This window comes from Dendronephthya gigantea, unplaced genomic scaffold (assembly GCF_004324835.1).
Source record: "Dendronephthya gigantea isolate DGI-Jeju-01 unplaced genomic scaffold, DenGig_1.0 000002F, whole genome shotgun sequence".
In the NCBI taxonomy this organism is placed as follows: Eukaryota; Metazoa; Cnidaria; class Anthozoa; order Malacalcyonacea; family Nephtheidae; genus Dendronephthya; species Dendronephthya gigantea.
The window spans coordinates 1,042,281-1,055,967 of NW_021163012.1; the positions used below are offsets into that span (position 1 = coordinate 1,042,281).

At 37.0% G+C, this 13,687-nt stretch overlaps 3 protein-coding genes across 3 annotated transcripts; 1 reads left to right on the top strand and 2 right to left on the bottom strand.

Annotated features, from left to right (window-relative positions):
- Nucleotides 1-1,139: 1,139 nt before the first annotated feature.
- LOC114538556 (myophilin-like) lies at nt 1,140-4,022 on the top strand. The gene is made up of 7 exons (XM_028559705.1): nt 1,140-1,972; nt 2,616-2,659; nt 2,743-2,855; nt 3,285-3,351; nt 3,454-3,558; nt 3,728-3,760; nt 3,852-4,022. Exons 2-7 carry the CDS (start codon nt 2,651-2,653, stop codon nt 3,969-3,971), a joined length of 447 nt encoding a protein of 148 aa, XP_028415506.1. The 5' UTR covers nt 1,140-1,972; nt 2,616-2,650; the 3' UTR covers nt 3,972-4,022.
- Nucleotides 4,023-4,113: 91 nt separating this feature from the next.
- On the bottom strand, nt 4,114-7,212 carry LOC114538500 (uronyl 2-sulfotransferase-like). The gene is made up of 8 exons (XM_028559681.1): nt 6,947-7,212; nt 6,676-6,707; nt 6,467-6,604; nt 5,898-5,977; nt 5,455-5,596; nt 5,266-5,366; nt 4,695-4,849; nt 4,114-4,612 (listed from the first exon to the last, which is right to left on the bottom strand). Exons 1-8 carry the CDS (start codon nt 7,122-7,124, stop codon nt 4,446-4,448), a joined length of 993 nt encoding a protein of 330 aa, XP_028415482.1. The 5' UTR covers nt 7,125-7,212; the 3' UTR covers nt 4,114-4,445.
- Nucleotides 7,213-10,586: 3,374 nt separating this feature from the next.
- Nucleotides 10,587-13,340, bottom strand: LOC114538531 (dnaJ homolog subfamily B member 9-like). Its single transcript, XM_028559702.1, has 2 exons — nt 12,865-13,340; nt 10,587-10,975 (listed from the first exon to the last, which is right to left on the bottom strand). Exons 1-2 carry the CDS (start codon nt 13,175-13,177, stop codon nt 10,683-10,685), a joined length of 606 nt encoding a protein of 201 aa, XP_028415503.1. The 5' UTR covers nt 13,178-13,340; the 3' UTR covers nt 10,587-10,682.
- Nucleotides 13,341-13,687: the final 347 nt, after the last annotated feature.

The window sequence follows — 13,687 nt, forward strand, 5'->3', positions numbered from 1 at the left end:
CCCACGAAATATTCTTTCCTTCAGAGTTCCCGCTAATGCTATTTCGTCTTTCAGCCATGTTAGTCCCAGGTATAGCGATCAGTTGGGCTTGTTCCATTCTCTTTCTCATTTCTTGGATACTTTTGTCTTTCGCTGCCATCTTTTTACCAAGTTCTTGAATTGTTTTAAATCTAGTAGAAGTCAGAAAAACAGAATAGGATTTGATAAATAAAACTGAAAATGGAATAAAACAGCGTTGAGTGTTGACTTTTTGAGGATACAGTGGAAACAATTGATAAACTTAGATTACATGGCGAAACAGGAAAGACCCTTTGTTATCTTTACCTTTGTCTGCTGAGGTAACCGAGTTGTTCAACCTGTTTTCTCAATTGCCAAACCAGTTTTTCATTATGTTCGAGTTGTACACGAGCTTCGTCACGTTCATGACGTAACCTCTCTGTCTCATTACTCACTTTTTCCTTGCATCTCAGTCTCTCTACTGCGGTCACGTGCTCAACATGTCGTCGCTGACTGGACAGTTTGTGCTTCAACTCCGTTATACGCATGCGTGAATGTGCGTCTGCACAAGTAGCGTTCTCGCGATCCAGCGATGCTTTCCGTATTATTTCGCGCAATGCAGCGATTTCCCGATCTTTTTCGCGCAGCATTTTTGATAGCTGTACGTCAACACTGTCCGTCTTCTCAATCTTTGAGCCTTGATCAGTTTCTAAACTTTGGTGTAAAGATTGAACAAGATGACCGTATACGACACCACCATTGACTTTCCTATGATACATCTGTGTTTCACCTTTAAAATGCTTTTGTGTTTTGCTCGACTGTTCTTTCTCTTTTCTATCTAAATGACCCAAAGTAAATGACTTTGTTTTGTCCTCAGCTGCCGTGTTACCATGGCTTCCACTACGTGATACATCCTCTGGCAATTTTCCGTACTCCTCCAAAAGTGATCTTTTAGCATAGTTCCCTTTGCCTTTCAGTTCAAAAGAGATGCTCCTCGTAGGTTTATGAGAATTCAGCGTCTGAATTGAAGGTAGCTCACTCATGGTAAAACCTCATAACTGATAAGTTTGATCGTGAATTCCAAATAGTAATTTAATACTTATATTTTTTATGACCCATCAATATTTGAAGTCAATTGTTATTTGATCTCCTGATATTGTCCTTGCTCAAAGAACCTGATGCATGGCTAATGGCATGTGAGAAATTAATCCGTCATTTCCAGAGAGATGAGCTCATTTAATTCATTTGTACATGGTCAAAATTTAACATGAAGTTTGTATAGCTGGTAGCCTGGTAACAGAATCTATTGTTTCTAGCACGAATATAATAAAGACTTCTCGCATTTTATTGGCATTGGGAGCACCCATTTTCGAAACTTGGTCTCAACCAAGCACATTCTATACTGAGTGCAAAGCGTAGCATGATTGAAAATTTGGTTAGATGGGTTCTTCATTAAGTAAATCATGAAAGATCTGATGGTAAACTACCTTATATGAAACGCATATGCTCAATATTTTTTAATCATGGCTCCGTCTATATAAGCTGGAACCTTTATTTCCGACTCCCTCGTGCACAGCACGAGCCTAACAAAAAAAATACTGAACAGTAATCTTTCTCTTTCCTTAAAGTGGCGGAACTTGGCTATGGCCACGAAAATAATAGAGCATGTGGAAGGATAATTACATATCCGGAATTCGTAATGTTTTCTGTTATCAAGTGCAATCTTAAAACGTTTTTAATTTCAAATGAATTCGGCGTAGAATTGATTTATTTATCATTTGATATTCCAATGAACTTTGCCACTTTCGAAGCTTTCCAAATATGGCAAGCGACGCATGTTAATGTTGTATACTCTCAAGCTGTTTGCTGTCGTATTGTTTGAACTAGAAAATAGTTGTTCTTTCTGGCGCTAAATATTTGGCCTGTCGTTATTAAAGAAGCCAATATTCTCGAGAAACAGAGAGATCATTTTAAGGTAACATGAACGTGGGTTACTGCAAGATTGTTTCTTCAATTCTGGTAAAACAGATTGTTATCTTTGATACTGTGTTAGTTCAATTTCAAAACATGTTTTTTATCAGCTTGTATATAGTATTAGAAACTGTAATGTGGTCTATCGAGCGAGATTTATCTTATCTGACGATGTCTTTTGACTGCTTTGCACGGACAAATTTTGTATGTTATTTAAATACACCCACTATGTCTATGACAATGTGTCACTGTCACTGATCTCTGTTGTATATGACTGAATATGTGAACGTATAACGGTCGAGATGTACTAGAATCTGAGCCTCTGAGGATGAACTGTGTCGATGTGCTACTAAGTGATCACTAATTTACATAATAGCAAAAACAATCCTTTTTTCTCATTCGCACTAATGGCCTACTCAGACATTAACATCACACCTTAAAAGCATTTGACCTATTTCAAAATAGGAACGCGAGCAATTCATATTCTGCGGACAAAAAACCCGATAAATTTGACAGCATTCGTTTACGTAATATATCGCGGTTATGCCAATATATAAATTATAAATGCCCAGAAACATCTGCCAAAGTGATACGAGCCTTTAGCTTATTGTTTATTCCACGACTTTCTTGTATATTTTATATTGTAGAAGAAAGGACAGTTTCCACCAATCTTGAAACAATAATGGCTGTGGTAATTAACATATCTGTGATTTTAGAAAACTGTACGAGTTTGTGGAAAGTGAAAATAAAATATCGTTTGCTATCATTTCCTAGGAAAATGCAGAGTGGGAACAGAAAGCACGTGAATGGATTGAAATCGTGGGAGGTTTTAAACTTGGGAATGAAAGTTTACAAGAAGAACTGAAAAATGGTATTGCACTGTGCAAGTATGTCATGATATGTGGCTGATGATATTGTGGTTAATTTCAATGATACAATCACATACCGTACCGTACTGTACCGTACCATACCATACCATATACCACACCATATACCATACCATACCATATACCATACCATATACCATACCATACCATATACCATACTATACCACACCACTCCAAAATATACCATATGTCAATCATGGATGTTTTGTTTACCAAAAAGTCGTCCATTACAATCCGTTTTATCCGTATAGACCTCCTAATGATTTGAACAAGACTGCCATCATTTCGTTCGCTCTATGTGATATTGAGAACTCTGATATTTTGTGAACCAAACCACACTAATACTATTATTACTATATGTCGGTCATGTAAACCATGTTTACTGGAGATAGCCAAACAAATGAATATCATTTTCTCTCGTCTTACCAGCTTTATAAATGTTCTACAACCAGGCTCTGTTAAGAAGGTTAGCAAGCTACCAGGACCATTTAATCAGGTACATAATAAAGATCAGTTTATGGCAAGTTTGTAAGAAATACCTTGCTGTTTGAGAGCAGTTTGGCATTGAAAGATTGATAGTGAAATCTTTCATTTCCAGATGGAGAACATCAAAGCATTTTTAGATGCAGTTGAACAGTATGGTTTAGCCAAAGAAGACACGTTTGTCACAGTCGATCTTTTTGAAGGAAGAAATATGAAGCAGGTGCCTGGTTCAGTTTTAACTATATTTCCAACTGTCCTATCCTAAATATTCAGTATGCTGTTGCCTGTTGTTAGAAACAGCCTGAGAGAATATAGAATAAATTTACTACGAAGATCATTTTACTACGAAGTGCTGACCTTTGCCTTTATTTTAATGTCATTTTGTTTAGGTTATTCGAACTATTTATGCAATTGGACGGAAGGTAAGAATCTTTTTATATACTTTTTATGCATTTTCGAATTCATATCAATAAAAGCTTTCGTGTCAAGACCTAATTTTCGTATCGTTACCAGGCCCAAGAGAAGAACGCTCCATACCCTCCACTTGGTCCCAAAGAGTCGAAAGAGAACAGACGAGAGTTCACGCAGGCACAAATGGAAGCGGGGAAACACGTTGTCGCTATGAGGTTTTAGTGAAGTTATCCAACTGGGAATTTACTGTGAAACTGTCCTTTCAACACTGGTGTTGAAACAAGACGAGACTGCTCATATTGCTTTCTAAGTAGTATTTTAAATATTCAGAAAAAATGTAAACAATATTTAAGAATGTAAAAAATTTACTGTGGCTCCGTGTTCACGAAATTGTTGCTTATTAGAAATAGGACTATTTTTTATCATTTCATAAATAGCTGTGATTTTTCTATCAGTAGAGAAATAGTCATAGCTATAAAGCCAATAAAGCGATGTAATAAGGTCAGCGTTGTTGATATTAGCGAGGTAATTGACATTCAACAACACTCTGGCCCCTTCCGATGGATTTCCGACGAAAAGAAGCAATATTTTCCGGTGCAAAGGCATGCAGTGCCACAATCTCATTCGTCTGCAACATGCAGTAAAGAAATGTAACCTGAATTTTTTTAGTGTGGGTAAACCACTTCAGCGCAAGATTTACTGAATGTCCAAAGAATGCTTCAACTGATGGAATCGCTTTTTGACAAAGTCATAAAAGTCATATTCTAACTTCATATTTCCTCTTGAGATCGCGATAACCTTTTCTGAAGGCTTTTGTTTTTTCCTTGTTAAAGACAGCACTGATTTCTGAGGAATGTTAGGATCTATGATAGTTGCACTTGATTAGATAAAAGATCAACCATTTTGAACATATTTACACCACGATTAGTATAACACAAACATTACCTGGCGTTTTGGATTCCCTGTAAGCGCCTTTGAAAAAATTTGGTAGCAATTTCTCTAAAACCTTAATAAAATCTTCGTATTCTTCTAGTATTCCAACGACCAAGTACTTCTCAACGTTTTTTTTCGCTTGCTCCAGTGCCCAAACGGTCGGTGTTCTGAATACAAGAGTTTAAAAAAATTGCGAGGTATGAAAAAAAGCGATTCGCGAGGGAAATACGCACAACGCTTGTCAATGGTGCGAAGTGATAATCAGAAAAATGAATGCTGTTGAAATCGAAGATGGATTTTCCTTTTTTTTGCAGGAGAGAACGCATTCCAAGCTGACCGAGTTATTAGTTATTTTAAGCACATGTGGTTGATGTGGCGTGATTCATGTCTGATCAGGAAGCATTAGAAGAGTAACTTCAGACTGGCCCATCCCACTTTGTCAAAAGTCCCCGTGGGAGGAAACTGCAGAAAATTCGCGACCATGCAAGAGACTGTGTCTGTGTTTACACATCAAATCATCAATACCCTTTGTTGATTAATATCGACGAATTATGCTAAATTTAAACTGATACTTCAGACTCACCGACATGCTTTTGAATGGCCGCAAAAGAATGGCACAATAAAAAATATTCCCCAGTTTCCAACGCATTCTGTCTCCTGTTTCAACACGCACTCGTCATATGTCTGCAACAGATGCATCCAAGATGTTCCATATTTAAAGAACTATATATAGTGTTTATTATACTTATATTTCCTTTCTTTTCAATCTTACCATGTCCTGATTCCTAATGGACCTTTTTACGCGAGTTTTATTAAGTAAATTGTCGCCATATCGTCGAAAATAGAAATGAGATACTGCTCTTGAGACTGGATCTCTAATGAGATTAATATACGCAACTTGAGGACCTGAAAAACTGAAAATAAAAAAAATCATCAGCTTAAGAGTGCACAACTCCACTATAAACAAGAGCCAACTTTTATTGATCAAGTAGAGATCTAAACAAAACTTTATCAGTTCTAAACTGTTCTTCCCAGAGGTCCAGTAAGGATCATCTCTTATTGATCCAGTGTTACTACAAGAGGAATCCTAAACTAAACAACTTTATTTATATTAGATATATCTCTATTAGTTCTAAACTGTTCTTCCTAGAGGTCCAGTAAGGATCATCTCTTATTGATCAAAAGGCGATAGGCATCAATTTTGAGATTACTTACGTTTCAAAATCTATGTAATGCATATGTCTATGATAGAGAAACGGTGTTCTAAGGGCAGACATAAGATTGCTTATTCTTATCTATAAATAAGAAACGCGGATGGTTTTTAGGTAATACTAATGTATATAAAAAACAATTTAAACCTTTTATTTGAGATATATCAACAAAGGCTTGTAATGATAGCATCAATAAATTCATCTATCAATCAAGCACATAAGATAATGCTTTGGACTTTGACATCATTCTTGAAATAATTTCTGGAAAGATTGCATTGTTTATGTCTGCTGACAAAACAACAAAATATCTTCAAGATATCTTCTCGCGTTTCAAAGGCAAGAAAGAGAACATGGAATATCTGAGTGAAATGGGCTTGCAAAAGCATGAAACAAATCGTCATTTCGTATCAGTCGCAAAATACCTAACGTTTCATGGTATAAACAACTAGTATTTCGCATATCTGCACACAAAACAACCGCCTGATGTTCTCTGAAACACTTCATTGTTGTACGTAAAGTTGCATAGAAATTGCAGCGGAACCGAAAACGACTGTTAAGTTATTATGGTTATACCTGATCATTGCGTTCCAGTTGATAAGGATAGTTCAAGGCAGGTTCAATGACCCGGTATTTGTTTTTAACAGCGAGGATTTTGAACAAAGATAATGTAGAACGACTGCCGCATTTTGGGACACGGTTGTAAACAATGCGCTAGGAATAGAAAGTATATATGACAGTCCTGCTGCGTTTAGTTAGCTTGTAATTAAATTGACGGCGTTTACCTCAATTATCTGAGGATGGTTTGCTGCAAATCCTGAAAAAAATTTGGAAGAATTAGTGATGTTTACAAGAATCTATGCCAGCAATTTTGACTTATCAGAAACGTCACTTCTGGAGTGGCTAATTAGCATAATTCGCATTGCGCACTCTATACAAAACCTTGCAATACAATACTAACACGTCAGAACAATAAGAAAAATAACAGAGGACAATTATTGTCAAATGATGGTGGTTGAGCATCAGAGAAGTCATACAGGCGATAATATAGCAAACCTGAAATGATTGAGGTATTGACGGCGCGTTCATTTCGCGTGAAATATACTTTTCCCACATGTATGTTGCCATTGTAGTTGGTCGTGCTGCCATTGTCTAAGTTTAAACCGTAAAAAACAAAGATAAACCCAACCAGAACGAGAGCAACGGGAACAAACAGTCTAAGGCGTAGACGCATGTCTTCAAGAATGCATCTTTGATGTTTATTTGCCAGAATTTCTAGCGACGTTTTAATATTTGTGAGAGACTATTCAAGACGTATCGGTTATTCCAGAGGAAGTATTAAAACCGATCATATTACAAATTGTGTCGATTCCGGTCCGACTATTCACTATTGGGGCGGGCATGGGGGCGATGATCGATCCAGCGCGCTTTTAAAATATTAATATGAAAGATTAGAAATATAATCGCTAAAATCTCGTATGTTTAACATCAGTAACGGCATAAATTAAAATGCTGTCGTCTACATTTGAACTATGCAAGTTTCTTTGCAATTGTGACTTAACCATTAAAAATATTTATCTTACAGTAGAGAAGCATATGTTGATAGATGGTATAATTATAATACATGACCTTATTGTATGTGAGGATTTCTGTTATATTGGGATATAAATAATATTGACGAAGGGTTAATACATTGTGCAACAAGTGCATATTTTTTTAGTCTCACGTACCTAAAATTAAATGGAAGATCTTTCATTGCAGAGTTATTAAAAGACTTCTATCATAACGGCTTTATCGGACTTCTATCATAGCGGATATATTCTGCAGAATCCCTACAATTCCCCCATCTTTAAATTACCAATTTCTAGTTAGGACCATTTTTATTATGCCCGGGACATGCCCCTTGTGATGATATGTGCAGTGATAAAAAATTCTTAAAATTAGCAATTGTAAAACACCACACCACGTAGCCTCCTCCGCATGCCACTTTAGTTTTATAGCCTGGAGGATTATCAATATCAGTAGGCCAACCTCTGTTATCCCAAACGGCAAACTTTTGAGAAATGCAGCGTATACTTTTGTATTAGCAAACGGTGAAATTTATGAATATTTTGGCCGAGTGTAATTGAATAATGAATATATGTTTTGATAAAATACGAGGGGAGGAGAAAACGAAGGAGTAAACTCCCCTCTCTTTCTCTTTCTCTTTCGCCCCGCGCCTCTTCCCGCCTTCTCTCCCTGTCCCTTATACAGCAGTTACACTCGGCCAAAACATGTATTTAATTACACTCGGCCAAAATATTACGAATTTCACCGCTGGCGAATACAAAAGTACGCCGCATTTCTCAAAAGTTTGCCGTTTGGGATAACAGGCTATAAAACTAAAGTTGCCTGCGGAGAAGGCTAGATCACGTCTAACCACAAGCACCTCTCTTTCACACATATATAACAACAGTTAAAACACCATATGACGTACAGAGCCATCAAGTGTTAAGAAGGTGCACTTAACCAAAGGACTATAATGTGACATTTAATTAAAGTTCCCTTAGATATTAAGGGGTCATGTGAAAAACGTCGACATGAAAATCTTGCCTGATGTTACTTATTATTCGATTATACCAGCTAAACCTCTACAATTTCGATTCCATCTGCCACAGGGTAAACATATGTTGTGTCTTTCACTTCGAAAATCTATTTCCGCACGCTCTCGCAGTTATATCCTGGCCTGCTACAGTATAGGGCTCTACGTGGTACTTAGGTTTTAGGCTGGGCGATAACACAGGTCGTAAATAAAGGCTGTTTTTGCTGTGCAACTGGGCAGCTCCTTATTTTTAGACGATCTGCCACCTCGCAGTACTTGTCATGCAGATAACTGATGACGTTGCACGAGGCTATGACGTCAATCGGATGGTTCTCGAGAGACGCCGCGAATGTGTATCCGTCGTGTGTTTTGAAAGAATGCTGTTGGATTGACATAATGACGCCGGATTTTTCAATACCAGACAATTTTAGAATACCAAACCCCGAGAATCACTTGCAGGCTATGCACTGATCTAACCACACCGCTCACCACAGCAGTTAGTGTAGGCAAGAATTACCAATTACATACCTATTTCATACTTGAAGCGTATTCAATAAACCAGTCCTAACGCCATGCAATGCCAATATTGAAGGAACTAGAATCTGTTCGTTGAAATCATTTTCGAGGTTCAGTTTATGACTTTCCACCTGATCACTGTTACGTAGAGATGGGTAATCTGAAAAGAGTTACAGGCATTTGATTGGTTCATGGTCTACGAAAGCAGACGTGATTGGTTGATCTAAACAGAGTTAGCGCAATTGATTGGACGTTTTCTCAAATGGCGTTCAATAACTTGCCCACTTGGTTCTATTTGGAGTAAAATCTTATCAAAATTTCTTAATCAAATGAAAAACAACTGCATTTGATCGAAATTTTCCTGCTATTTTCATCAAGCAACGAGATGTACATCTTCATGAATATTACTGATAACACGTCAGGATTTTTTTTTACACATTAGTTTCTTTTCAAGCGTCTTATTCAACGTCATAGTGATTAGTTGTAAAAACGCAATATTTATAATCCTTAGTGAAAATGGATTCAGCTCAGTGTTATTAATAATACAGCAGTTAGAAACGCGCAAATAAACAGCTCAAAACAAACCCCACAATCTGGTTTAAACACATCTTTACTTGACGTCATATATATTAAATCCGCATATATATCTTGAATTGTTTACCAGAGAATAATAGATTAAGATGCGTCGGCAGAGTAAAATTGATTAAGCTAGAGCCATGCCATGTTCATACCGTCTCCCGCAGTCCCGCCTGTTATGCAATCAATTGCCTAACAAGCAAATTTCTATCGCCCAGAATTGATTGCAAGAAGCTGCTAGAAACTGATGAGTCTTCCGCTAAAACAAATTCGCTCTTAATCAACCATTAGCGTTGCTCTGATGCGCTGAATTACGAAATATTGCATTTATTTGCTATCATCCGTTCCCCTCAAAACGCCTTATAAATGCGATGCAATCTGGCTAAGTCTCATGGTTTTCATTTTTGTCGTGTTAATCAAATTTGCAATCACCCCATTCTTCGATAAAGGAAGTTGTACCGCATGTCATACGTTTTCGAAGTACACACAACAACACAGATGTTCATTTTTGACATTTTTGTTGTATGATTTTTTGTTTTCTTGTATAAATAAATAATTTTCTATGCCCAACTCAATATTTACAAAGCATTTTAATTCGGTAAGCAATCTGAGAGCATCCGTCTTTGATTGTACGTCAGTGAAGTTGGAAACTCAATGTTGAAAGTCACGATTAGATCACCGCGTTTCGAAGGAGTTTTTGGCAATGGTAAACCTTCGCCAGGGTAGCGCTTCACGTACCCTGGATGAACAATGTCCCGAATATTAACATCGTGTCTTCGTCCGTTTAAACCTTGAATACAATACGATACGCCGAGTAAAGCCTGTTTTAGTGAGACATTTGCCGTATGTTTAATATTATTATCGCTGTCTCTGCTGTACAATGCGTGAGGCTTGTCTTTTAAGATGAAAGTTATATCAGCTGGCTGCCGTCCTGGGAATTTATCACCGTGTTCAGGATAGGTTACTTTTGTTCCAGCTTTCCACCCTGGCTTAATGTTAATTTCTACAAGTCTCTCTTCCTCCGTGAATCGTCCGCGTTCATCGTTTATTTTTCGTCGGATTTTTAACTTCTTTATACATCCTGATGCGATCTCTTCAAGAGAGACCTCGATATGTCTTTCAATCGTAGGATCTTTTGGCAGAGAAGGGAGAACCGCAGTTGTTCGCCGCTGCCGAATTTGAACAAGGTTCCTGTCTTCCTCGTTTATTCGAGGCGGAAGATGGTCCATTGTCAGAATCAAACACCCCCCAATTAAAGTCTGGTTTTCTTTTTCTTGCAAAAAAATTGTCTCTTGTAAACTCACTATTCCGTGTACTGTTCTGCTCTTTGCTCTGCTCGTGCATGCTGAAATTCTTCGTTTCACTGCTTTTCATATTCGTTCTGAAGCTTTCGTGTGTATCAAAAGGATCCTCTGTAAGACGGGAGAAAAAAAACACATTTAATATCATCTACGCCGGCGATAAATACGTTTCTACATATAGAACGAGTCAGAAGCAAAGAGATTTTTCTAGAATAACTTTGAATCACAATGAACAATGCTGTACAAATTTTTAAACAAGATTGTTCGTAAACATTGCATTTTCTTGTGTCAATATTTGACGCATTAACGTGTCATTTTGTACATGGAAGAACAAGTCCTGTAAGCCCTTGTCCATTGTAAATCCTGCCGGATCATAACACACAAAAATAGTTGTCATAGACAGAAATGTGTAATGTTCCTTAGTAATATCTTCCTGTTCTTTGTGATGCTGATAATGTACTATTCTAGATCCTGATGAGAAAGATCTGTTTATGATTACAACAGGTGTGTACGGTCAGGCATGACCTCATTTTACAGAGCTTGCTTCCGACCGTTTCTAGAAGATTCTTCATATGACAAAACACACACAAAAGACGAAAACACTGCAAATACTTAAAGTCACTGAATTGCACATCAAATTTTTTAACCCAGACATAATTTAAACAAAAGATCTATAGGATTGTCGAAAAAATAAAGGATTTGGGATTATAGCTCTCAGGAAGTTGATACTCAAGTCTTGGGATAGGGAATATTAGGCAGTTTTACTTTAAAAACATTGCACATTATATGTGTTGCCTTGAATTATGTAAGGTAAAATGAGGCTATATGATTCAAATTCTGTATGTGAATTGACTTCGAAGTATCCTACATAGACTCAAATACACAAATGTTCATGTTTTGTCTCTATTGAAAATTGAGGAACTTTCCAACACAAAAAATTCTCTTGATTACCATACACATTATTACATCATTCATTTCAAAGCATCACACTATTATAAATTTTCATGTTTTCCACAATATTGCTTGGCCAAACAAAATAGTAGGCAAAACAAATTGATAAACATTATGGCTCATTCTGGAATGAAGTACCCCCTTCATACACTGTTTGAACATGCTGGGAAGTTAAATTAATAATCAGCTAATTATAGTTAGTCAATCTAAAACATCACTGGGATACTAAAATGAATCAGCTTCGAAAACAACTGGCTGGAATCTGCTCAAAAACACATTTTGAATCTAAAATGTTTTACCAGAAGTTTAAAAAAAGAATTTTGATAACCGGTTGACCTCTGTCAAAAACAGACAAACTTTAACACTCAACACTTTAATGCCCACGAAAGTATCATTTAATAGGCAAAAGGAGCATCGAAATATTGCTATGGCAAAAACATCATGATGCTGTGTGCTTGTTCCACAATATTGGAGCATTTCTTTTCAGAGCAGTGTAATGTATCGCTGACAGATTTTGTTACGAGGCACTCACAGCCGACTACTGACAGCTAAGGAAATGCTGGAGAAAAGAAATTCCCTTCACAAGCATTTTACTTTTGCTGAGTACCATAAACTGAAACAAGCCTTTTGAACAACCACAACACAAAAATCAGTTTATATTTGTAAAGACTAAAGAGTTCGGCTAAAACCACGTGTTTTTATGTAACAAAATGAGGTTTGAGAACAATTTTGTACATTTATCAATAAACCAATGAGGCAGCAGCCGAGAATCCTTTAAAATGTAGCAAGTGTATCATTTCAAGGAAATAGTTTAAATGTGTTTCAAACTGGTAAACTAATGTTTCGTATTTCCTAGCAATTTTAAAAAAATGTTAAGGACTGATGTGGTAATGACAAAACATCATACAATAAATAATGTCATACACGGAAGAGTGTGCAGACGTCTGTCATATTCCCGCATCAAACCTTAACTTTTACTAATCTAGGAGTACACTACATTAAATAGTATAGAAAAGCACATAAACATAGGTTCAGAAAGCGACACTTACCGGCACTAAAATTAGGAAAGTAATGTTCAAACCATTCCTTCGCAGTCTCATAATTTGGTGCGGATGACCAAGTGTCATCGTTACAGTCGAAGTCAGGGCCCCTCTTTTTAGCGTTGTCGTATCTTAGCCGTTTTGACGGATTGCTCAATACCTCATGAGCTAGGCTTATCCTTTTGAACTGCTCAGCTGCATCTGGTGCCCGGTTTTTATCAGGATGATACTGCTTCGCCAAATTATAGTAGGCCTTCTTTATTTCATCAGGACTTGCGTCCTTTCGTACGTTTAAAATATCATAAAAATTCTCGCTTGCCATCTTGTGATAAAATGAAACAAATACTCGTGAATGACTCTATATTATACTACAAGTCTGTGCTAACAGCCATATACTACAGCGTAACCGTTTTCATCTCAAAACACGGCTTCTCTTTGCTCGTTCGGCGATGTGTGTTTTGAGTTTTGTTTGATTATTGGAATTTTCTGGACATAGTCTGCTGTATATGGACATGCTGACCATATATGGAAGGCGACATCTGGCGGCGGAAGTCGCGGTGAAAATTCGGAACTTTCTAGACGGACGGCGCACCGCCGGTTATATAATGAAAACGTGCGATTAATATTATGATTCACTCAAATCATAAACAGTTTTTTATGTTTAAAAATACTATTAGGTGAAAGAATATGCATATAATTGGTGGTATATATCAGTTGGCTGCAGTTCAATGGTGAAGTTATAGAAAGAAAATTAGCAAAATATCTTCGCCAACGCGCTATCTGCATGATCCGACCACCATGAACTCAGTGCGCTAACGAAGTAAACAGGGTC